This window comes from Sphaeramia orbicularis, chromosome 5 (assembly GCF_902148855.1).
Source record: "Sphaeramia orbicularis chromosome 5, fSphaOr1.1, whole genome shotgun sequence".
Classification (NCBI taxonomy): domain Eukaryota; kingdom Metazoa; phylum Chordata; class Actinopteri; order Kurtiformes; family Apogonidae; genus Sphaeramia; species Sphaeramia orbicularis.
Genome location: NC_043961.1, coordinates 33,488,556 through 33,513,800, shown reverse-complemented (window position 1 = coordinate 33,513,800; position 25,245 = coordinate 33,488,556). Strand labels below are relative to the sequence as shown.

General features: G+C 39.2%; 1 protein-coding gene across 1 annotated transcript in view; it reads right to left on the bottom strand.

Moving 5' to 3' along the window:
• Window positions 1–25,245, bottom strand: part of LOC115419692 (guanine nucleotide-binding protein G(i) subunit alpha-2) — a 71,671-nt gene that overhangs the window by 15,894 nt on the left and 30,532 nt on the right. The window contains exons 2-4 of the mRNA XM_030134639.1: window positions 6,958–7,000; window positions 4,735–4,876; window positions 1,109–1,269 (exon numbers count right to left, since the gene is read on the bottom strand). Of these exons, the coding sequence (XP_029990499.1) occupies window positions 1,109–1,269; window positions 4,735–4,876; window positions 6,958–7,000 (346 nt within the window). The remainder of the gene's footprint in view (window positions 1–1,108; window positions 1,270–4,734; window positions 4,877–6,957; window positions 7,001–25,245) is intronic.

Genomic DNA, 25,245 nt, shown 5'->3' with positions numbered 1-25,245 from the left:
GACCAACCCACGCTTCACACACTTAAGTGATAGACAGTATATACAGCATTTCAGTGAGAATGGTTTAGCCATTCATGCAAGTCTTAATAACAATTAAACATCAGAAGCTGTGTTACTGAGGTAAATAAAAACAAATGATACATCTTGTCTTATAACAGATTTCAGTTGGTCAAAATAACCACAAAAAAAAAAAAAAACAATCACAAAAAGCAACCCTAGTGACAGCACTGTTAGGTACACATGGGAGTAACTAACTTGGAGGGAGGGATTAATATCAAAACTATCAATTCTCATAACTTCCTTTTTTCAGTCTAATGTTTTCATTGCTAAAGGCAGACTATTCGGTGCTCTGCTGATCAGATTACAATATTAAACCATCAAACCCAGAGAGAGAGAAATAATCACTAAATTGAAGTTATTGGACAATCTTTTCAGTCCCTATGGCTCCTTAGGGATGTGAAAGAGAGTTTTGTTTTGTTTTTTGCTGCAGATCTTATGAGAGATGCTGAAAGGACTGCACCATTAGATCTATCACAGAACAGAGCAGCATCCCCAGCGGCAGGAATATTAAACAGCCCTCATGAAACTTTATATGACACCCAAATAAAATCAATCAACATTACTATCCATGGTAAGTAAACAAACACCAACAAATTCATTCACTTTCATTCTTTTGAGTTGTTTTGTGTTCGTATTAGAATATTAAAAATGCAACGTTGCAGGTGAAAAGCTATATTGTTTTCATTTTATTCTAATCTGAACAACACAAGCAAAGACACTAAATGAGAAAAAGACCACATATAGTCGAACAGCTGCCAGGTTTCCCACTTGGGCACATTTACATTTATATTGGTAAAACACAGTTTGATGCATGTAGCAGACTGCAGATTGAGTGATGTAGCAAAGGATATGTAGGTACTGCACTGAAAATGGCAGCCTGAATAACACAACAGGGTGAAGAATATTGAAAATCACAGATTTCATCATGTCTGTGCATGCTTGGGAGATGTTACTTTTGTTGTAGTGGATTTATTTTAGAGAGCATCAATGTATACTGGAATCCTAAGTGGGCACATAATACAAAGCGCACACACACACACACACTTACTATGCAGCCGAGTCGTTCAGCTGGTATTCTCGCGACCGTGCAAAGCAGCTCTGTATGCCGCTGTCAGCCCACAATCGCCTGATCACATTGGCCAAGTCATCAGGAAGAATGCCCTGTTCTTCAGCAGCTGCAGAGAGGGCAAAAAGCTGCTGGGCGTCATCCTGCAGGGGGCGATAAAGACACAAGACAGGGTTGTCATTAGGCGCATTACTGCCAAACCTAATTGAAAACTGGAGAGAATGACATCTGGGTGCATTTTGTAAACATTTGTGTTTGCTTTGAGACATAATAAACATTCATCTTTCAGGATACAATGCACTTTGGTAGCTAGTTTTTTTTTAATTTTATTTTACTACATGTACAGATTGAAGATATGGGTGTGTTTAGGCAATAACTGGGTTTTACATAATCTGTGACACCTCTCACCTTGAACCATCTACACTGTCTTTTCAGCCTTTGGAAAAGTATTTACCATAATGACACACAATGATAGATAGATAAATAAATATTTAGTCTTGGGGGCTGTGTCTCTAAACAGCTGCCTAGGAAACAAAGGTTATGATAGTGGCCATATAACGTTGTAATGATAGCCCTGAAAGCTATGATAAGCTGACCACAGCCAATGTGGGCCGAGTACATGCAGTATGAGATAAGTGCAGCATGTTGTTATGACTCAAGGTAGCAGCATGCACAGCTCCTATAAACAGACTGTTTTTGATTTCCTACTGTTTGCCACCTTGTGTGTTCTCTATTCTACATGTTGGCATGAAATTGATCTTCACAGATCTGCGTGTGCAATGAACGATTTGATGAGAACACGAAATGCTGTAATAATCCCTCATCTTCCCTGTGCATGTGTGTGTGTGTGTGTGTGTGTGTGTGTGTGTGTGTGTGTGTGTGTGTGTGTGTGTGTGTGTGAGCATAGCTGTATTTATGGGCTCCTGAACAGCTAGTTTGTGAAGTAATGCTGTTTTTTCAAGTGTGTTTTGCCAGAGGCTACATAGAGCAAGCATTATATAGTTATCTGTGAGCAGAGAAAACTGCACACAAGAATAGTATGTACATGATTAAAAAGAAATGTAAGCAATGCGTAGTTATTCATAACTTTGTGGAACCAGAAATAATATATAAATGAGTTAAATGATATGTGGATCAGTTTCAAGGACTGTGCATTATACTTTAGTGCAGTGGTTCCCAACCTTTTTTGGCTCGTGACCCCATTTTAACATTGCAAATTTCTGACTTTTTTTTTGGTAAAATTATTGTTATTATTTTTTTTAATCATGTAATAGTTTGCTATACTATGTTGCAAATATATGTTAATTTTAGCTGACATTTAGGCTATGTAACATATATTATTAAGGACGGAGGCAGAAAAGTCAGGTTGAGATTACTGCGCAAAGTGAGAATTTTATTTTCCTTGGTCAGGATATGTACAGTCAGTCCAGCTTGGATTTACAAGGCTGACAATTAATACTGAACAAACGATAACTCAAACTATGAATCATGAAAGAGCTGCACCATCTGAAACCGACCACAATGAACATTTGAAAGATAAACAGTACCACAGTGCTTCAGTTTCAGATTTCGTCATGTCTTTTATGTATTGGGATTATCTCTCTCAAATCACCATATTTTTTTTGGTAAGTTTTTATTTTTATCAATTACTAGAAATTTCAGGCGACCCCATTTGAATTCCAGGCGACCCCATGTGGGGGTTGAAAAACACTGCTATAGTGTAAGATTCTGAATATGCGGTCATCAATATTAAAAAAATAATCAAAAGAAAAAAAAAAAAACAATAAAAATTTGCTACATTGGTATAATATATGTGTGCTTTCCTTTACATTTTAATTCACTTCTTTCAGCAAAACAATGTTTATTTGCCGTTAAGATCAAACCCTTTATTCTGAACCACAAATCAGCTAACTTTTGTTATGCGTCTGCACTGCCATGTTCCTCTAGAGGGATTTTGTTGCAGTGAGCATTGCTGGTGAGCTTACAAACCACAATGAAGCAGAAACTTTTGAAGTTCAACTGAGGATTAGAAATCATTTCTTCTGCACTGAATCACCAGGGCTCTGATCTATTTGCTGGAGCTGATATTTCTAATGCTTTCCCTGTTCCCTCAACCAAACTAAACGGCTACCACTGTGGATGGTGTGTAAGTGTGCATATTTTAGTTTCATGTTTAGTGGTTTCTCCACTGGAGCAGAGTGCAAGTATGGGCAGGCTGGCACATTAATTGTCGTGTGTGGGAGTCGGTGAGAGTATTGTCACGTACACGCAGCCATTTGACAGATCTGCCAATCCCTCTAATATACTGTAGCTTCAGTTACAGAACACATGCACACTAGCTTGGCAATAAAATCACAGTTACACACACACACACACACACACACACACGCACACACACTTCAGTCAGTCACTGTCGGACTTCACTCACTATATCTCCATAACCTGATCTGTGTTCACATTGTGCAGCAGATGGAAGATGAGACTTGTTGTAGCATTTGTGTGGTTGTGTGTCTTCATGTGATTATGTTTGTAGGGTGTGTCTGTCTGCGTGTGTACACTAGTTTGTGTTTCTTTGTAAGCACTGATGAGATTCTGTGACTGAGTTAATTAGGCCACATGAAATGATCCTTTTCACTCTTGATTAATTAAATTCATTTAATTAATTGATTTATATTCACAAATCTGTACTATATATTTAGCCCAAAGCTTGACCAGCAGCAAAATACAAAAAAACAAAAAAACAAAAACATCTTACTGTAACACAAAACACAAAAACCCAGGACATCTTGGGTATTTTCACCCAAATAATCAGTTCCTGCTGTAAAAATGTGTCCTGCTGGCACTTTTGGATGAATCCAATCCCTCAGTGTCCTGTCTGCTGCTGTTTTAGGTACAGCTGTAGCTTCTCCGTCTCCCACAAAGAGAACAAAAAGGTGAAGTTTGTCCGATGATGACTGTTTCCCTGCAGGTTACAAAGATGGATCGCTGATGCAATATGCTGTGAGCCAGTGTTGTTGTCTGAACAAGATCTCTCACAAGAAGCAAAGGCCAAGAGACACACTTTCCCAGAAGCAAACCCGCCTTTACAAAACTGGTCTGGACTTACTGGTTTGGATAATGAAGTCAAAACAGTGGCTTCAGACAGAAGGGGTAGTGAAAATAACTACCTTTATGCTACTACATTGAGACAAGAAAAAATGGGAGACAGTGAGTCATAGAAATAAGGGATAAACAATAGATCATTTAAATCCTGTACAAAAGACTTTGATGTGGCCCTTGAGAGATGCTGATCTGACAACAATTAGTGGAACCAGAGGAGCTTTGGTTAGCTCCTGTTTTTACTCATGAGGCAAAATAATGTGAACAATATGTCGTCATCTCACAGTATAATTAAATCTGAAGTTGCATGTTGTTAATGTCTGGCATCTCATAGTCAAGTTCAGACTGTTACCAACTCTGCTTGTAAAGTAAGTAACTGGTCTTGTTAACAACCTGTTTTAGTGCCATCACATGTACAATGAAAATTACAACTAATGATTACATGTAAAATACAACAACTACCATCTTATAACAAATCCATAGTGCTTTTAAATGTTTGCCTGTCTTACCGCTCTTGCAGAGTTGCTGTAGTCGATCTTCAGACTGGCCATGGCTTTAACAATGGCCATAATTGACTGGATGGTATTGCTATAAACCACTGCTCGGTACTGCTTACACTCATCTTCTGAGTATCCATCTTCATGGATGATCCTGAGGATGTCAAGAAAAAAAAGGATTTCTTAAAGTGGGAGTCATTGGAGTGACAATTTCAGATCAGTAAAACAATGGAGTATGAAACAGAGAGAATTTAAATGGCCATTATGGACAGAAGAAATATTACAGCAAGAAAAAAAACAGTTTGTGTTCAGAGAAACTGGACAATTGTTTGGCAACAGAATAAAAAAAAAAAAAAAAACCCTGTAATTTATCCTTTATCTTCCAGCAGTCATAAAAAGTGATCATCAGTAAGTAGACCACTAAACTGGACACAAAATATGACTGCTAAATATATAATCAGAAATAACTTAACTGGCATGTTTGATAAAAGACAAAACATTTTGAAGTAGAATAGCAACTATTTTGCTATTTTCTGACAAAAAAAAAAGGTTCCAGGCACAACAAACCCCGACCCTCACGCATATTGTAGCTCATTTTGCCATCGATCCAGCTGATGTCATCATGTCTATGCATGTGCGGATGTCTGCATATTAATTGCCTTTATATATGTGCCAAGTCTGAAGTAAATTGAAACAAAATTGATGTTTTATAGACATTTGAAATGTCGGTCATTATAAGTAAATGGGAGAAGAAAAAAGATTTTAAAATTTCATAAAAAATTTGAACTTTGACCTACTGTTCCGAAAATGTAATGACATCTATTCTGAGTCACTGGCAAGCTCTAAACCAAATGTGGTATGAATTTAACCAATAGTTTTGCTGCTAGAGTGTTAACAACAAAGAAACAAAAACAAAACAAAAAACAAAAATGAACCTAAAACAATACCCCTTGCCTCCCCTTCTGGGGGTGGCGTAAAAAGCTCCATAGAATGTATACTCTGGATCACGCAGCAGTGGGGTTAGAATACAATGGATCCTCCTCTGCATCATCTGGTACCTACTGTATCCTTTCCTGTATTTGCCTTTAGTAGCATAACTACTCTAAACTTTGAAAGTAAGGCAGCTAAGTGTTTGTAATGTGCACCAGAGTGTCATTCAGATTTCATGAGGCTGCAGAAAAAAATGCAGAGAAAGCAAACACACATTTTGCAAACCAGCCTGCAGCTTTTAACAATGTAGTGAGGCAAATGGAAATCCATATTAGTAATTCAGCAAACACACAGTTTCTTATTTTCAAGAAAAGATGGTTTAAAGAACACAGCCTAAAGAGAGTGGTTGTACCTTTTTCTGCTGAAAAGCTGTGTTTACACAGATGCTTTGATGTGTAATCTTAACTAATAGGCCAGAGTGGTGAGTGCTTCTGTCTTGCACATTGATTTATATGTATCTCTGTAAGTGTTAATAACGTGGCTCCAAAAAGCTACAGACTGTTCTTGCTCCAAGCTCATAAAAAATGGATTCAATGCCTGGCTAGCCCAGAGGAATGTGAATAATTAAGCCATTTAGGGTCTACTGTATATGTGTGTGTTCTAATGGATGCACAGGCATTAAAACATCCTCTGTATCCGCAAACTCTATTGTCATCCTGTGAGTAAGAAAAGACAAACACTTGAGGAAAGCTCATCCCCGAAAGCCACTTTCACAAAATCCAGATTTATCTTATCTAACATGACATGCTTACTTTTGAAATACTAATGAACTATAACATTTGATTTGATGCACTTTGTGGTCAGAGCCAAACAAGGACGATAAGATCAGTCAGATCTGGCAACTTCAACCAGGAGCAGCGAATCACCAAGGGTAGGTGTGGTTGTGCAGCTGCGCTGCTGATTAGCCCACTGCCAAAATATATTAGATTAAAACTAAGCACATTATCTACAGCTGAAACATTTGCAATCAGCCAGAGAACAGAAGAAGAGAAACACATCTTGGCAGACTACCTGTTCTTACACTGTTGGCTCCTTTTATTAAATATTTTTTAATAATTTTTTTTTACGACCTCAGAGTACGAGTCATCTTTCATATTATATAAGCCAGATTCAGGTTTAGGATTAGGTTTGCATTGCTCATGTCATATTGATAAAGTTTTACGCCCATGTGGCGCAGTGGAAAAGTCACCTCTGGATAGAAACAGGGGTTAAAATAAAGTTAGATCAATTTCTCTGATGACTTACTTCATCTGCTTTACAATGGTGCTCTTCCCAGACTCCCCAGCACCTGTAGAAAATGAAACAAGTGTTATAAAGAGACTTCACACTCCTGTAGATGCTGCCTTTGTCAGCAGAATAAAGCTGAATGAATGTCTTTGCTCTGAAAACATGAGTGCCCAAGTGACGACCTACTATTGACATCACATTTTGTCCTTTGGGTTGTCTGGTTTATTTATGTTTCCATTTTTGAGAACATGATGTACAGATATGCCTCACGAGTTTCTCCATCCATTTCTGGGATTTTCACAGTGAAAAAGAGGAAGTTGCACACATGATTTTTTTTTTTTTTGTCCATTAAAGATTCAGAGTTTTATAGTAGTAAAACTTGTGTTATACAAATGATGACACAAAGTCGTATAAATGTATAAATACAGCACACAGACTCACACTCAAATGCAACCCAACCTTGAAAGGTATCTTCATTTGTGTACTTTCATAATACCAACCTTATATATTATTATATTATTATATTAATTAATTATTTATTTATGTCTCTTGTATTTCCAGTGTCCTAGTTGTATTGAGAAACCATAAATAGTCTAAATCTTGAACCTAGATGTGAGATTATAATTTACAAATCCACTATATTCAGTAACTTTTTTCCCAAAATCTAATTATATATAAAAGTCAAAGACTCTGGCTTAATCCAGCAACATTGACATTGTTGATATAAATGTAAAACCTTCATTTAATCTCAGAATACATTGAGGTGAAGGCAAATTATCTGAGAAAACATGAAAATAGTGATGATAAAAACAGTCGATTCTACAAACAGACAATTTAAAATTTGGATTGTTATTACACTCAGAACATGGATGATGAGCAAAACAAAAAAACAATTAAAAACCAATTGGCTAAAAGAACAATCATCAGCAAAATATGGTGAAAATGATTTTCCTGGATAATGGATAGGTATGAACTTTGGACCATATCATCCTAAAACCATGTGACAGGATTAAAAAATTTGGGGAAATGTGAAAGATTTAGAGTCTGAAACTACAAGTATGGTGTCTAAGTGGAAAAAAGAATGACCAGAGGGCAAGAAAAGTGCCATTTGCACAAAAACGGAGAGCTGAAAAATTCTTTAATAATTCAAAGTAGAGCGCATTAGTGCTGAAACAGAGGAGCAAAACATTTTGGAGACTTATATGAGCATAGTGATAATCTTTGGCACTTCCCCTGTGCTGTGAAGGCCCATGCCCCTGCACCCCCCACCCCCCACACACACACCACCTGACCCAGCCCTGCCAACAAACATCAGCCTCGCCCCAGGCTGACGGAGCAGGAGGGAGCAGCAGTGCACCCCTCAAGCTGTCAGCTCTCATCATATTCATACACGTCCATTCTGAAACGGAAGAAGGCGAAGCAAATAGACGGGTGTAAAAGCAATGTCTGAGGCGGTGTTCACTTCCATACAAGCTGTCACTCATGTCCTGCTGCTAGACCGGCATGAAACACTGAGGTAGCTGCAGCTCTGGGGGATTTTTGACTCTGACAAAAAGTAAGAGACAACTTGACATTCACAGAGTCAAATAGTTATTCTTATTCACTTCAAATAACTTTTTTTTTTTTAAATTCAATATCAATGTTTGTTTGTTTTTTGTTTATTTAGTTAAATTAATCCCCTTTTCTGCAGAAAAAAAAAAAAAAGTTCAGCAGAAAAATAACTCAACGTTTGTTAAAAAAAAACAAAAAAACCCCAAGTCCTCTCAACCCCTTTATCTGAGCTCAAATTCAGTCATTAAACTTAGGACACAACCTTTAATAAAACACAGATACAGTGGGTATGGAAAGTATTCAGACCCCCTTAAATGTTTCTCTCTGTTGTATTGCAGCCATTTGCTAAAATCATTTAAGTTATTTTTTTTCCTCATCAGTGTACACACAGCACCCCATTTTGACAGAAAAAAAACACAATAGAAGACATGTTTGCAGATTTATTAAAAAAGAAAAACTGAAATATCACATGGTCATAAGTATTCAGACCCTTAGCGGTGATACTCATATTTAACTCAGCTGTTGTCCATTTGTTCTGATCATCCTTCAGATGGTTCTACAATCTACACCTTCATTGGAGTCCAGCTGTGTTTAATTAAATTGATTGGACTTGATTAGGAAAGACACACACACACACCTGTCTATAGAAGACCTTACAACTCACAGTGCATGTCAGAGCAAATGAGAATCATGAGGTCGAAGGAGCCGCCCCAAGAGCACAGAGACAGAACTGCGGCAAGGCACAGATCTGGACAAGGTTACAAAAGAATTTCTGCTGCACTTAAGGTTCCTAAGAGCACAGTGGCCTCCGGAATCCTTAAATGGAAGACGTTTGGGATGACCAGAACTCTTCCTAGAGCTGGCTGTCTGGCCAAACTGAGCAATCAGGGGAGAAGAGCCTTGGTGAGAGGTAAAGAAGAACCCAAAGATCACTGTGACTGAGCTCCAGAGATCCAGTGGAAAGATGGGAGACAGCTATAGAAAGTCAATAATAATAATAATAATAATAATAATGGATTAGATTTACCATACTTTCCGGACTACTTTCTTCTCGTTTTGAACCCCACGGCTTACACAGCGATGCAGCTCGAGTATAGATTTATACGGGCTAATGGCCACCAGGGGGCGCTCTAGCAAGAAGCGCAAAAGTGAGACAGACAAGTGGAAGAGGTGATGTGAAGAAGAGAAGTTTTAATCGTAACTTTTAACTATCATTTTGTGTGTCATGCACAAACCCTCATCATGGAAAACACACGAAGAAATGCATATGATGCAACTTTGAAGTTAAAACCAATCGATGTGTCTGTCTAAGAAGGAAATAGAGCTGCAGCATAGAAGTGCCACTGAGCAACAACGGAGGAGAGACTGAGAAGGTGTGTGACGGAGCTGAGGCTGTTCAACTCCAACACCGAAGAAGATGACTGCAGTGGTTTAATGAGCAGAAGGAAGATGAAGATACAGATCAATGACTTTTCTGCGTTTTTTAAAAAGCTGTGTTCCTGGCGTTTTACTGCCGTGTTACAGGCACTGTTTGGGAAAAAAGTAGTTAAGGTATGAAAATAAATATTTAAATAATCCTTCTGTTTAACATCTTTCTGTGTAAATATCTCATGTCACAATGTGTACACCTATGGCTTATAGTCAGGTGTGACTTATATTCTGGTGAGCCTTACAGCCCGGAAAGTACGGTATATAGCGCTTTTCTATGAACACATACTCAAAGCATGTAAAGAGGATCCATTATTCATTCACTCTCACATTCACACTGTGGTGGTGGTAAACTACATTTGTAACCACAGCTGCCCTGGGGCAGACTGACAGAAGCGTGGCTGCCAATCTGTGCCTACGGCCCCTCCAACCACCACTGAACATTCACACACATTCATACACCAGTGTGAGTAGCAGCACTGGAGGCAAGGAGGGTGAAGTGTCTTGCCCAAGGACACAACAGCACATGGACAGAGCGGGATTCGAACCCCCACCCTTCGGTTATTGGACGACCCACTCTACCATCTGAGCCATGGCCGCCCCAAGTCAACCATCACTGCAGCCCCCCGCCCCCCTCCACCAATTGTGGCTTTATGGCAGAGTGGTCTGACAGAAGCCTCTCCTCAGTGTAGGACACATGAAAGCCCACATAGTTTGCCAAAAAAATCCTGAAGGACTCCCAGACTATGAGAAATAAGATTCTCTTGGCTGATTAGACCAAGATTGAACCTTTTGGCCTTAATTCTCAGTGGTATGTGTGGATAAAACCAGGCCCTGCTCATCACCTGCTCATCACAATCCCAACAGTGAAGCATTGTGGGGCAGCATCATGGTGTGGGGGTGTTTTTCAGCTGCAGGGACAGGACCACTGGTTGCAATCGAAGGAAAGATGAATGTGGCCAAGTACAGAGATATCCTGGATGACAACCTTTTCCAGAGTGCTCTGGACCTCAGACTGGGCTAATGTTCACCTTCCAACAAGATAGTGACCCTGAGCACACAGCTAAAATAACCAAGGAATGGCTTCAGAACAACTCAGTGACTGTTGTTGAATGGCCCAGCCAGACTTAAACCCAACTGAGCATCTCTGAGAAACCTGAAAATGACTGTTCATCAAAGTTCACCGTCCAACCTGACAGAACTGGAGAGGATCTGCAAGGAGGAATGGCAGAGGATCCCCAAATCCAGGTGTGAAAAACTTGTTGCATCCTTCCCAAGAAGACTCGTGGCTGTATTAGCTAAAAGGGTGCTTCTACTCAATACTGAACAAAGGGTCTGAAAACCTGAGACCATGTCATATTTCAGTTTTTCTTTTTTAACAAATCTGCAAAAATGTCTACAATTCAGGTTGTTTTCTGTCAAATGGGGTGCTGTGTGTACAATAATGAGGAAAAAATGAACTTGAATGATTTTAGCAAATGACTGCAATATAAGAGTGAAAAATGTAAGGGGGTCTGAATACTTTCTGTACCCACTGTAAATATCAGCCACTGTCATCATTCAGTATCATCAATAAGACCAATACCAATGCTCAGCAGATATCACTTCACCCTCAATTTTATCAAAAGGCTGGATCAGACCATCTACTTATATCTGTAGCATCAAAGTTAGCCTTCTGACACACAGGGATTATTAACATGAATACTACATTAGATTTGTAGCCAGTGTATAAAAATGTCCTATTTAAGAATAGAAAGTGGGCGGTGGAGTATCAGGCTCTCTGTGGACACGCACATGTATGAAGGTCACCTTCCTGACTCCAGAATAAAACTCATCCATTAATATTTCAGGCCTAAAGGGAGGTGAACACTTGTGAACAGCAGTGAAACAGAAGAGCTCATCCTCATTCTTCAGGGTTAAAGTGTATTTAGAGAAACAGGAAGTGTTTCTCATCTGACCTCAGATTTCAGGTAATAACACCAGAGTCAACGCTACCATTAAGAAAACATTGCTTTAATTCATTTTAAGGCTGACCGTGAATTATGATAAAATAGAAACAACCAAATCAGCCAGTATTTGTCCTCTAGATTTGGGGAGAACTCAAATTCACAAATACACGATGACAACTAAAAATCAACAGCAGCTGTGAATAACAAAATGAAGGGAAAACAAAAACATTCAGATTTTTAGATGTGTAAAAGATAAACATCAAATTCTCAGATGTAGCTTGTGAAACTTCACCTTTTTGTTAAAAAATGTTGAAAGTTTTTCCAAGCACCTTTCAGTATACTGTAATTCAAGTGGTGTGAGAGGACATGAGACCTCTGCATCTACTCCTTGCATGTGTTTTCAGGCTGGAGAAAAAAAAAACCTGTGAGGCCCTGACTTTGGCTAAAAGTACGCATCTTTTTAGACAGGTAGGGGGCTAAATATGTTTAATTATCACTGATCAGATTCTGTCAGATGTGGCCTGGATGTGATTCTACATCTCCACTCCATTTCTCTACATATGACTTTGGAAAAGTGAAGCAACTTTTCCACAATGGTATGAGACGACATCAGTTCATCTATACTTATATTTAGTCTTTTGATTTGGACTAAGAGGAGAAAGCTGAAGAAGTATGAAATATAATTCTAAGTCTCCTCTGATTTCAGCTCATGCAGCTGTAATATGGTTTAACAGTTTTCAAAGCAAGTCAGTAATTTAAAACATTTAACTCACTGAAGTCTAATAAAGCATTTAACCCTTTAACCCCTAAGACATTATTTCAGGTAAACGTGCTGCTGTGAATTTGCATCCGTTTCAGTGTTATAAAAGCTGCCGTGAGTATGTGCTCATGTTCCTTTTCTTCAGTGGTTTTGTTTTACTGTGTGTTGTAGGGTCAAAACAGGGTGGAATAACAGAAAAAGACAAAGAGAGGAATTAAAGTTTGACAAGTTTTTACTAAATAAGGCACTCAGAATGTACATCAATGAGAGATTTAGGATGTTGAACATGAACTGTGAACTGGAACACACTGAACAACAACATGTATTTGAATTTTGGCCCAGTAGTTTTTGTTTTGGGGCTCTTTTTTTACTAAATCAGTCCAGCTGCTTTTTGGTACCTGGTTGAACTCCAAAAAGCAGTTACACGGTCAAAACTCGGTAAAAACACAGTAAAAAAATAATTAAGAAAAATCACCACAACACTGCAACAGTAAAAACAAAACAAAAAAACAAAAGGAAAACGGTGTTAAAAAAAAAAAAAAAGCCCAAACTGTCTATTTTTATAGTGTCAGTCTCACTCAGTGCTCTGTGTTTTACCCCCCATTATACAGGTGGGGGGGGGGGGGTGCACTGAGCATGCTCAGATATCTATGAAAAGAACAAGGTCTAGTCTATCAACACATTTGGAAATTTTTCCTATTGAGCAAACAGTTGAATTTTAATTTTAATTTTAATTCATACATTCAGAACGCTCACCACAGACACGTCAGGGCTTAAAGGGTTACTGCAATGATTATGGTTAAATCTGTACTGGTCGAAATAGCTCCTTGTAGAATTAACTTTCTTATTGTCTTATTGACATTATTTATATTGCACACTGCTGTATACAGACCCAGTTTCAGTTGTCTGGACCTTAGGAGATGTGTTTTACATTGCTTACAGAGAGCAGCAGTATTAAACATGATAAATAGTGTTACCTATCAAATTATTCATAATAACAAACAGGCAGGGTGTTAATTTATCCCAATGGGACTAAATGATTGTTAAGTCTGGTATAGACATTGCTGACAGCCAAAACAAAGCTTAATCATCAGGGGACTGAGATCTGCTGCACAGGGTTAATCAATTGCAGCTGAGCGGGATATTAACACAGTTTTATGTGCCGATAAAACGAGTGAATACATAATTGATTTTACCAACTGTGGCACGTGGAACTCAAATATTTACATGGGTCTGTCAGTGAACACCTCTCCAGCTGTGAACATCAAACATCGTGGCTGAAAACATTATAAAAGATAAATCTGCAGTCAGTTGTAGCTGCACAGATGTATCCACCCTACTGCTTCCACAGAGCTGGACCGTCACTGAAGACTGATCAGGATTACAAAGACCCCTCTGTGTGCTGTTCTGGCAGAGGGGACAGGCTCTTTTTATTTAGTGTTGTTTCAACAGCCTCTGACACAGACCCAGAATCACGCTCTGGCAACGACGACATGATGCCGCCCCCCGCCTCATCCCCTCCCTTTTCTGCTTCTTCAACCCCAACTATTCATAGCTGATCCCCAGTTGCTCTTCACTGAGCACCAGAACACACAAAAAAACATAACAAAATGATTTGTAGCATGAGTAGCACAAGTGGCCAAACTACAGATAACAGCACCATCGCTCTGAACACATCTAATACTGTCACAGGCCCACTCACTTCAATGACAACTTGGCTGCAGTCTCAGACACCCACTGCTGATGACAAAGTCTCCATTCAGGCACTCTCATCAGATATTCTCAGCTGGATAAACACACACATACACCCACACACAAATTTCCAGGAGGCACCATATATCACCTGTCAATTAGCTCCTGTATCGTACATCTACAGCGCATCGCTATCGAGTGTTACATTCAGTGTTAGAGTACTGTATTTCTGTCGTCAATACCATGGGTTTTCCTGCATTAATGTCTACTGTCTTAAGAAAATGTGTGAGAAATACAAAAGAACATCTTTGTTATTTCAGTCTCTATCATGAATACCACTGTGATGATGATATGACGTGTGATAAATTATCTAACCCCGCAGTCACCGTCAAATTAACACCAATTAATCTGAGGGTAGCTGATGGAAAGCTGGGGCTTCATCTTTGGCCAAATGGTGTGAACGCATGGCTCATGTATCCAGGGCTCCATCTGACAGGTCAAATGTTCACAAGTAGAGTGTGAATGCATAGCACATGTAAATACAATTATTTTGTCTTATTCACTGAGAATCAAGCAGTTCTCTGCGATGTGTTTAATGCACATCATTTATATCGGAAAATACAACTTCTCTGCATTTTAGATCGCTGAACAGACTGGGAAAGAAAGCTGGCTCAGTGTTTGGAGAGAAGCTGGACTCACTGGGGAGTGTGGTGGGATGCACACAGTAAGGACATCTTGGACAACCCAGATCATCTCTTCACCATATTCTGACCAATCAGAGAAGCAGCTGCAGTGGATGACTCATTAAGATGCAAGACTGAACGGTACAAAACTTCATCCTCACTGCCATCAGACTGTACATCGCTGTAGTCTGAGGACTGAAAGATTAATTGCATTTTATTCTTTAATCTTATTCAGCTACGTTTGTTTTTTTTTGAACTGATGGAAATACAAATTTCCCTTTGAGGGTAAATAAAGTTGATCTGTATCTACACTGTTGGGGATTGAGCGGGAATGCATGGCATGTGTAAATAAATAAAAAGCTTTTTTGTTTGGGTTTTTTTTGCACAGTTGTTGACTGTTATCACATCATAAAGACAATTATTTACCACTGACACCTAATCACTCATTATGTTAAAATACATAAGATTTGATCTCACAACTATGTATTAAATGTGAAAACTGTATATTTTTAAAGCCTTACATCTTTGTGAAAATGAATGTTTTAGCATTTCCAATTTTCTTAAGCTATAAATACTGTATGATTTAGTTTTTCTCAGGATCAATTGCCAAAAAACAGAAAGAAAAAAGAAATAATCAGAGTATAGAGTCAACATATTTAATGATTAAAGACCTGGCGCTGAAGCGAGACACCTTTATTGAACACATTGCTTTTGGAAGGAGGGTGCTATTGGACATTTGTTGCTGCTATATGGAATTTTTCCATACTGACACAAAAAGTATTCTGTTTGGATAGGGGCAAGTAGTTATAACAAGTATAACAATTGTACCTCGAATCTGTATGGGAGGATTTCTTCAAGGTTTAGGTAAAGTGAAAAAAAATAACAGAAAACTACGGAGTAGAATCATACTACATTAGCAACACTTGACTTCTTGTGGCTTTTGATCCCAATGTTTTAATTATAAGCTTCAGGCCACAAGAAGTCACACTAAAAAGTGGCCCAGAATAGCTCTGTACAACAGGGAGGGAGGTAAAGCTGCTCTGGTGCAGCTCACAGGCCACATATTCCCTCTAGAAACCACCACAGTACCACATTAATCCTGCATCATATAAAAGATACTCAGAGACAAACCCGCTTTTACTAGAGGGACTTCAATGGCAATTCATCATAGTTTAACACTAGATGGGCTTGTGAGGAGGGAGTAAAGAAACAGAATTAAAAGTGCATTTAAGGAGAAGGTAGATAGGAGGCGATGGGAGTTAAAGGTGGACAGCATAGACAAGAGTGACAAATGAGCAGGAGTTGGAGGAGGAGGATGACGGCACAGAAAACGGTTCAGTGTGAGAGGATAGAGGGCACTGGTTAAGAGAAAATGTAGTGGGAGGACGGCTTCTATGAGTGCCTGCCTGGAAAAATCATGAATATTCATAATAGGTTATCTGAGAGTCTGCACAAAAATACAAGGCACATCTGTAAGTTCAGTCACTATTAGCAAAAGCTTTAAAACCAGATCAGTATCGGAGGCCTTAAACTTAATGAGCAGCATTTGGAAGCAAAATATAAAGCATTTAGTGAAGAGTGAAGTTTACTTTGTTGTCATTTTCTCTCTCAGTTCACTGTCAGCACATCAGTTATAAAACTAGCAAGAGCAAATATGAACAAATCTAACAGAGCACTTCTAAACTCTAAACCACTGCAGACCGTTTTACCAACCTCCCCATTTAATGACCCAGTTGATATAATTACTTAATTACTTCCGCATAACCTTCTCTAATTATGACACTTCAGCCAAAATTAGTAGAGGCTGTTAATTTAACTCCATCAGGAAACTCGTAGTATATATCAGGGATCAGACTATTTAAAAGATTATCTTTATATATTAGGTGGCATCCTCTAAATGTAATCAGTGTTATTTTTTATTTGATCTAATAAAGTTTATCACTACTGAACTTTGATACTTTTATGGTACTAACCCAACTGCTTAGATACTGCCTCAGTATGGGAAAGTCCCTTGACATTTCACGAAACACTAAAATGACAAGGAAATGACAAACTGCCAGAGTCTGTTTTGCTCTACTGCAGTCTTATAATGAACTGAAAATACTGTGTTGAGCAGAGCCTCAGTAGTGACCATAAGATGAATGTAAATGAATATGAATGTGATGAGTAAAGGTTAAAATAAAGGAGTCTTAAAAAGGTCAAAGCTCCCCCTGTGTGCCATAGATAAAGTACAACCCTGTGGGGAACACTCCATTGGATACCAAATTTCAATACCTTCAGCAACCCATTCATTTTCGGAACTACTTGATCCTTGAGAGGGTTGTGGGGGTGCTGTGGCCTGGTGGGGTACATTGTAGATGAGGGGCTGAAACATACCATTCACTCCCATTCACTCAGGCCATGTCCACACAAAACCGCACCTTGTCCTATCCGATCTTTTTCTTTGTTGTTTTCAAAAAAGTGCTCTGTAAACACAGAGTCGTTTCAGGAAATATCTGCGTCCACACAAAACCACTGAAAACAACTGAAAACAATGTAGCACGCCCCTCTCCATGGTAGATCCAAGAGCATGTAGTGAATATTGTTACCTATGGTTGTTCGTTGCTCATTGTAATGAAAGAGTAGCCAAAAATTTTGATTCAATATTTCCAATAAGCTCAATAGCTGTTGTAGCACGAGCACTACTCTGTAGTCCACCGTTGTTGCTGTTGTTGCTGTTGTTGTTGTTGTGGTGAAGTGGCGTCCTGCTTCTGGGATGAAAGGTTAGAGAGGCGGGGCTATGACATCATCATTTTAGAAAAGTTGCGGCTTGGTCGTACAGGCGAAGATACGAAACTGACATTTTCAAATTTATCCACTTTGGGACCCGGTTTCAAAAAGTTGCGGTTTCAGTGACTGAAAACGCTGGTTTTGTGTGGATGAAAGGCCTATCTGATACAAAACTTTTGCGGATATGACCAAAACTGTCTTCATATGGACAAGGCTTCAGCTTTCACTCTCACATTCATACCTATGGGTGAATTAGATTGACCAGTTATCCAACGTGTTTGGATGGTGAGTTACCAGAGAGAAGACATGGGGAGAACATGAATGGCTGATGCTAACCACTGCACCAAAGAACCTCATAAAAGTATGTTTTCCACATCTGACATTAATTTTCACCTAATTTTTTGCTATTACTATATATGTTGTTGTTGCTAAGAAAGAATTCAGGAACCTTCACGAACTGGTATTAAAGCCAACCCAACCTATCCCTATCAGTGCTGTTTCTCAAGCCCAAGAAGAAGAAATGTCTATGCTACCAGAAAAAAAAAAGATAAAACATCCGACGAATGGTGTGAATTGGCAGGCATGACACAACATGTGACTGAGGTCTTTTGCATGGCTGTGCACTCACTCACTCTCACACTCTCTCTCACACACACACACACACACACACACAATAGAAGTGAAGAAGTGAGAGTGTGGGATCAGCATTGGTGAAAACCCAATCTGCATCAAATTCCTGGATTAAGTGTTGCCACATGTGGCTGATTTGTCAAATGAATAATGTTTGATGTGTTACAGTTTTAGTAATGGTTGAACAGGTGACTGCACCTTTTTAATGAACTAGTCTTTCTTCAAGATGACCAGTTTTGACACTTCTCTTTTTTGCATTCAGCTGAGATAAGCTCGTCCACACATCTTCTACATGCCTAGAGGGAAGTAACCAGAAAAGGCCAATTAAAAAAAAGCAGCTGTCTCACAGAAAAACAAAGCTTGTCCTGGCACATTTGACTCGCTGGAAATGTGAGTGAGGTCTGTTCTGGCTGCAGGCTAAAGTCCTTCAGCATACTGCACAAAACTGGACTCTTGTTAGCAGACAGCTTCTGGAAAAAAAAAAAAAAAAAAAAAAAAAAAAAAAGGGCCAACCAGCTATTTAGAGCAATTTACTACAGCTGAAGTGGTTAGACAACTCAGCAGAGGATTTATGAAATGACAAGCACATACATGCATGCAACAAACACACTCATTCTGCCTTTTATAAAAGCAAGCACATCATAAATCCATTCTGCTTTTTGCCACAGCAGTGACGCATTCTTGGGAGGCCTATAATCACAATCACCGTGTTTCACATTTCTGTCACCCAGACCCACTGCCACAGTATTTCATCTGTGGAGACATGTAACACATCCCAGCATATGCCAGCGTCATAGGCCTTGCATTGTCTAAATAGCTGCCATGGGAGACTGAGTCAGTGGCCTGGCTGTGACACGATTCCTCTTGGTTCGCTTCCTGGCCTGATGCCCCCACCCGTTGGTGTCACGACTGCTCACATTCAACCATCTTTTACAGCCATTTAAAGGTTAACCTCCTCTGGGCACTGATGACACTGAGCAGAATACACAAGAAAGCAGCGGCTGCTATTTAAAGCTCTGCCGCAACGTAAAGAAGAGAAGTGATTGACACAAGCAGATGGGATGCTATTCTATATGTTAACGCATCGTACTAGGCTCTGTTTTATTCCTCAGTCTTCTTTTGGTTTATCTGGATTGTTTTAAACTAGCGTTTCAACAGTGGGTTTTGAAAGGCGGATATTATAACAATAGTGATAGCCGATTAAAGGGTAGATATCGGCTTGACGTCTTTCCCAAAAAACTGAGAAAACGTTGTACATGTCTGACACCATCTTTCATTTTGTAAGAAACAAGATAAGTGTTTAACTAAAATGCACTGATTTGACTTTTTCAGTTCCAATGCCGATACCGGCCAATACAGATGTTGGGGCCTTGCATATTGGGCGATACTCAAGCTGATATCATTGCTGATTTAGAGGAGAAGTTCTCAACCAGGGGGGACACTCTCCCAGGTGGGGGGCACCAAGAGTGACATTGTCGTGTGTGCGTGTGGGTGCATTAGGGACTACTGTTGTACATCACAACAGTTTAAATCACTCGGCACATACTCATCCTTTTGTGAGTAAAGGCCCACTAACAGCATCATCAGCCTCCTGCTGCCCCCCCTATCCCCCCAAAAATTTGGGATGGGGGTGTGGTGGGTTACATAGCTCTATAGCTAAAGCCCCCCTCACCTCATCATTTCCCACCTGCCGCCTTCTGAAAACAAATTTGTAACCTGGGGGTGGAGTTTGTGACTCTGTTATTGACCCTTTGCATGTTACGTTACGTCACGCTCTGTTCGCGCTGCAAATGAGCACCATGACGGACGGCGGAAGTGCCGGACTGCACACAGGACGGCAAGCTGGCTAATATCGAATTTGATCTGAACGTTTTCGTCTTTGTTCATTTTTTAACCCTGCTTTACATGTACAGTGGTTGCATCCAACTGGTAATCATGTATGCTTTCAGATCAGTACCTGTGTATGGGGGACACTCCATTTAGAACAGAATGGTACAGATCGTGTGCTTTAAACTCCGGTAGACTGGAGGATTTTGCTAGATCTGTAAACACATCAGGAGGGAGATGGTATGGGTTAGTAGCTAGCCCTGCTATCGCTAGCTTCTCCAAATAGCGTTCTTTCTGCCGTCCAGTAAGGTGAGTCACTTGGCAGGACAACTCCAACTTTATTTTCAGTGCTGGTAGCCATAATCCGTCGCTCATTCGTTTGTTTGTTTGTTGTGTTGCTTTTGCCGTCCACCGTGGCGCTGCACCCTAGTCACATGATAACTGTGACGTCGGTGTAAAGGGTCAATGTCGGAGCTTACACAGGGTCTTTACGTGGGGATACTGCCCCTGTTGAGAAACTGTAATACTCCAACCGCTTGTATTTTGACATGGAGGAATCTGCTGCATGTCCTTTGTACTAACAGGAGAAGCAGATGCTGCCCCCCCGACCCCACCCCACCCCCCAATTGAGAACCACTGGTATAACCTGATACCCAATGTGTTGACTATCAAAATGTGCAGAACACTTTCAGCCATCAGTAGAATCTGTACTGGAACACTGATGAAAATCTTGGACCCTCAAGCTGAAAAATTTGAATTCCAAATTTGAAAAACAAAGTGAAATAACTTGTGAAAACACACCTTTACTAAGTGTAATTAGAAATTTGGACATTACAGATTGATTTAGCAATTTGTTTTGTTCACAAAAGTAGCGCAACATGAAAAATAGTCAAAAACATAGATAAACAATGCCAAAAATAAAAAGTAATAGTCAGCGACATGGCAGAACATTTTTCCCCATTTCATAAGTTGTTGCTCCTTAAATGAGGTCTTCACTAACACAACAAGGCTGTATGGACCTATCCTTACTTCAAATGTAACAGCTGACTTTATGTTCACAAAGTAGAAAAATGTATGGACTAAAATGCAAGCGCAAATAAGGTTAAGACTTACAAGCATTTGACTGAAAAGAAAATGTATTTCTGAATCTTGTGCTAAATGAGTAAAGACTACTTTTCATAGTTACAGGAGATTAAATCTATTAAAACCAAAATGACTAGCTTAATGATGTTATACTGCTTTTTAAAATAAAGGTCACTGGAGATACAAGATTTGATAAGAAAGGTTGATGAATCAGATGTGGGAGATGAAACCAAACCCAAACTGTCAAATGGAAGCCAACCTACATTTCTATGGGTAAGTGACAGGAATGCATGGCTCATGTATTCAGACCTGCATTAATATATCAGTGTAAAACTGCAAAAGGCCACAGTTATTATGAACAGAGGACCTTCCCCTTCAATTTACATGACAATAAGTGACAGATAATACAGAAAATAATACAGAAAATCACTCACAATGAAGCTGTTTGCAGATGTGAGAGTGAGAAAGTGTACGATTTTAGGTCCAGAATATGAATATGAGTCATTTGGTCCTACACTCAGCACTCTTTATGAGTCTAGTCACCAACTGCCTCATTCATATCTGCCACTTTTGGGATTTTTCAGTATACCATTAACCCTTTAAGACCAACAACTACCTTGTGGTGACTTCCAAATGATTTTTCTCCACATTTAACCTTGTCAGTGATTTATCACCATTTATTATACTATTATCCTGCCTTTTTCAGTGAAAATTGGGCATTTTTCTATTAATAATTATAATAAATGAATAGCGATTATGTAGAAGCTCAGAATGAAACAATTGTCTTCAACCTGCTCATTTGTTAAACCACATGGGTTTTACTGGTGAATCAACATTTCAGAAGATGATGGTGTTGGTGATGGTGGTTTCTATGGTTTCCATGTTCACTACAGAGCCTCTGAATATCCAAAGGGGTCATATCTGATGACAATGAAAAGCTGGGAAACTGCAATTTACCTGAATTATTTACATATATTGGTACGATTAGTGGTTCAGAAGTTATTTAACATTTCAGATCACAGATGCTTTTGGTCGCCGGCAGTTGTTTTATGTCTTTTGAGGGTTAACCTGGACAATCATGCTTTCAGTCATCTGTAAAACGACCCATGGCTAAAGGCCTCTAAGTTGTTCAGCCACAAAGATGATTAAATGATGTGTAAATCAGTGTGAAAGTGCATGTAGGTGAAAATTTGAAAGGATGGACTCATGCATATAACCGTACGTTTGCGTTAACTACCTAAAACCATTAGCACTCATTAAGAAGCCATGATCTCATATCCAACATAATTTGCACACCTCAGGAAAGCTGACTCGTTCCAATTCATATGAACCGAGAAGGAAAAAAACATTAATGTTACATATGCAAGATTAAAAATAAAACAACATCAAATATATCCCACATGTGAATGCACATCTGAATAAGTGCAGCACAGAGACACGTTTCTGGCTCAAGGCTTATGGCATCAGGTGTGTCTACAAAACGACAAGGCTGCAGGCGTTCTACCAGCACTGTGAGGCTCTAATGTTCACCGCACATTAACTCTTAAACATATCAGAAATACTGTTGCATGTCCGCTCTCCAGATCATCAGGCTTGTCTTTGACGCTTGAATCTATTGGATGGAAAATAAGAGTATTTGTGTGTAAAAGCAAGATTCGGTTCATCCAAGACACTTGTTTAATAGTGGTGGTGTTTCTTTTTACAGCACACTTTGTTCTAGTACATTACCCTCTCTCAGCACGCTATTATTAACAGCCTCTTCTTTTCATCCAGGCTGAAATCGAGCCTTTCTAAGTCCTTCTCTTATTGACCTGCAGTCTTTGAATTATTTCATACAGCCACTCCGATTCCTTCGGGTTGTAATGGGGAACAAAGACCTATTGGATTACAACACAAACGGTTTTAGTAATAACTGCATCAGTGGCACAGGTGTTTGAGCCAGTCAAACAGCTAGCTCCATCAGTGCTATTTTTTTTCCCTTACATGCGGAATCAAGTGCGATGGAGGAATTTTACATGGCTGGATACAGTATGTTATCGCCTGGAGTGGAAAAGTAGGTCATCAGCCTCACAGGGAGCGGTGGAGCTTCGCTGCTTCACTCTGCAGAGTAGGATCCACACTGCAATCCAGCTGCACAGTCAGTGTTAACCGTGTTCAACCGCATCTTCTATTTGCTCAGAAAACAGTATTTACAGATTTATGTGACCTGGAAGCTTAATATATATCCTGCAGTTGTACTTCTAAAATTGACTGGAGCATTTCAAATCCACTGCAGTTTAAAAAAATAACTGCAGCACATCAAGCAGAACATTATGTGTCAGAGCACAACATGGAGTGCTTAAATCAGCAGATTCAGTGCTTGAATCAGTGAAAGAAAAGCAGATGAAATAAAAACACACAGTCAAAGAACCTTTTCAGTCATAGTCGAGGGAAAAGGAGCCACAGCCTGAAAGAAAAGACAAGTGGAAGCTTCCTGCTTGCAAATAAAAGCTTTAATATACTGTATATTAAAGCTTCTGATGCTGAAAATCCACACTTGAACACTGAGAATGCTACAAAACTGGAGACTGACTGTGATATAACATGAAGATATGCATTAGTCCAATCAGTCGTTGCTGCCCGAGGATGAGCAGTGAGGTATAAAGGGTAAAGATACTCTCCATCACCATCTTGTAATAACAAAGGCGGACACATCTTTACTTTTAATCTGTTTAGAGCATCCTTCAGCACCACTGAACAAGCAGATTTAAGTGAATGTCTATATTGAGCAGACCTGACCGGCACTGCTCTTCACTGCTTCCTCTCCAATGCAACCGCCTCAGTCACCATTGGCAACTCATCCTCCTCCTCAGCAAACATCATTGCTGTGCCACAAGGCGCCATTGTTAGCATTTCCTTCTACATGCTCCCCTGTGGCTGTGAAATACACAAGCTAAATGCCTTCATTTCACTGCTGTGTCACTGGTGCCCATCTGTGTCTCCTCTTAAAGATAATAGACCAACTACTTGTGACGCTATAAGACACAGACTTCCACATGATGAACAAAAGATGTTTCAAAGCTTATGACATTTCATCTAGTAAATAAAGTAAGTGAATAAATACGATGTCATTTCAAGCAAAGGCGTTTAACTGCCAACATTAGATCAATGGCCGAAAACTTGTGGGAGGTTTTTTCATAGTCATCTGACTTTTCAGGATGAGGTTATGAATGTAACACTGCCTTGCTTCTTACATTTGGAAACACATCAAAATGTTGTTGCAATGTTCATTCTTTTGAACGGTCTAAAAGTCAATTTCACTTCTTCAGCTTGTACCAGAATAGTGCAGTACTACTCATACTGAAAAGCTGCCTGTGAGATCTTATCATAGACATAGAAGTTACTGAAATTTTCCTTCAGAACAGGCAGATTTACTGTGGTAGATCTTTGTCAAGATTATTCATTTGGACTTTTCATCTACATATTTCTTGGATATTGGATGGTATCAATGGAAAATATTGTGCAATGCAAATGTCTTTAAAAAAAAAACAAAAAACTCAATAAGTGTTCAGAGAACGCAAACCTCTGCCAAGTACCCCGAACGGTGTGCATGTGTGGATCGACTATTTCTTTTTAAATTAAACAGTTTCAAGGTTGTTCCATACAGCAGAAGAAGTTATAGTTTGGTACCAGTCATGTGTATGTCAAATTATATTAAATTCCAATCAATATTTGTTGAGTTATAATGAAAAATGTGTCATAAATGAGATTTTCAATGTTAAATTTAAATGTCCACAGAGTCCACATTCCACAGCGGATGTGGACAGTTTTGTGCCAGATACAAGATATTGTTATAAGCTACGGGTGTATCAAATAGGAGGCTAAAAGGAGTCGTTTTGAAATTTTTTATGAATTTTTGAAAATTGCTCAATGATGAGAGATAGGAAAATTTCAG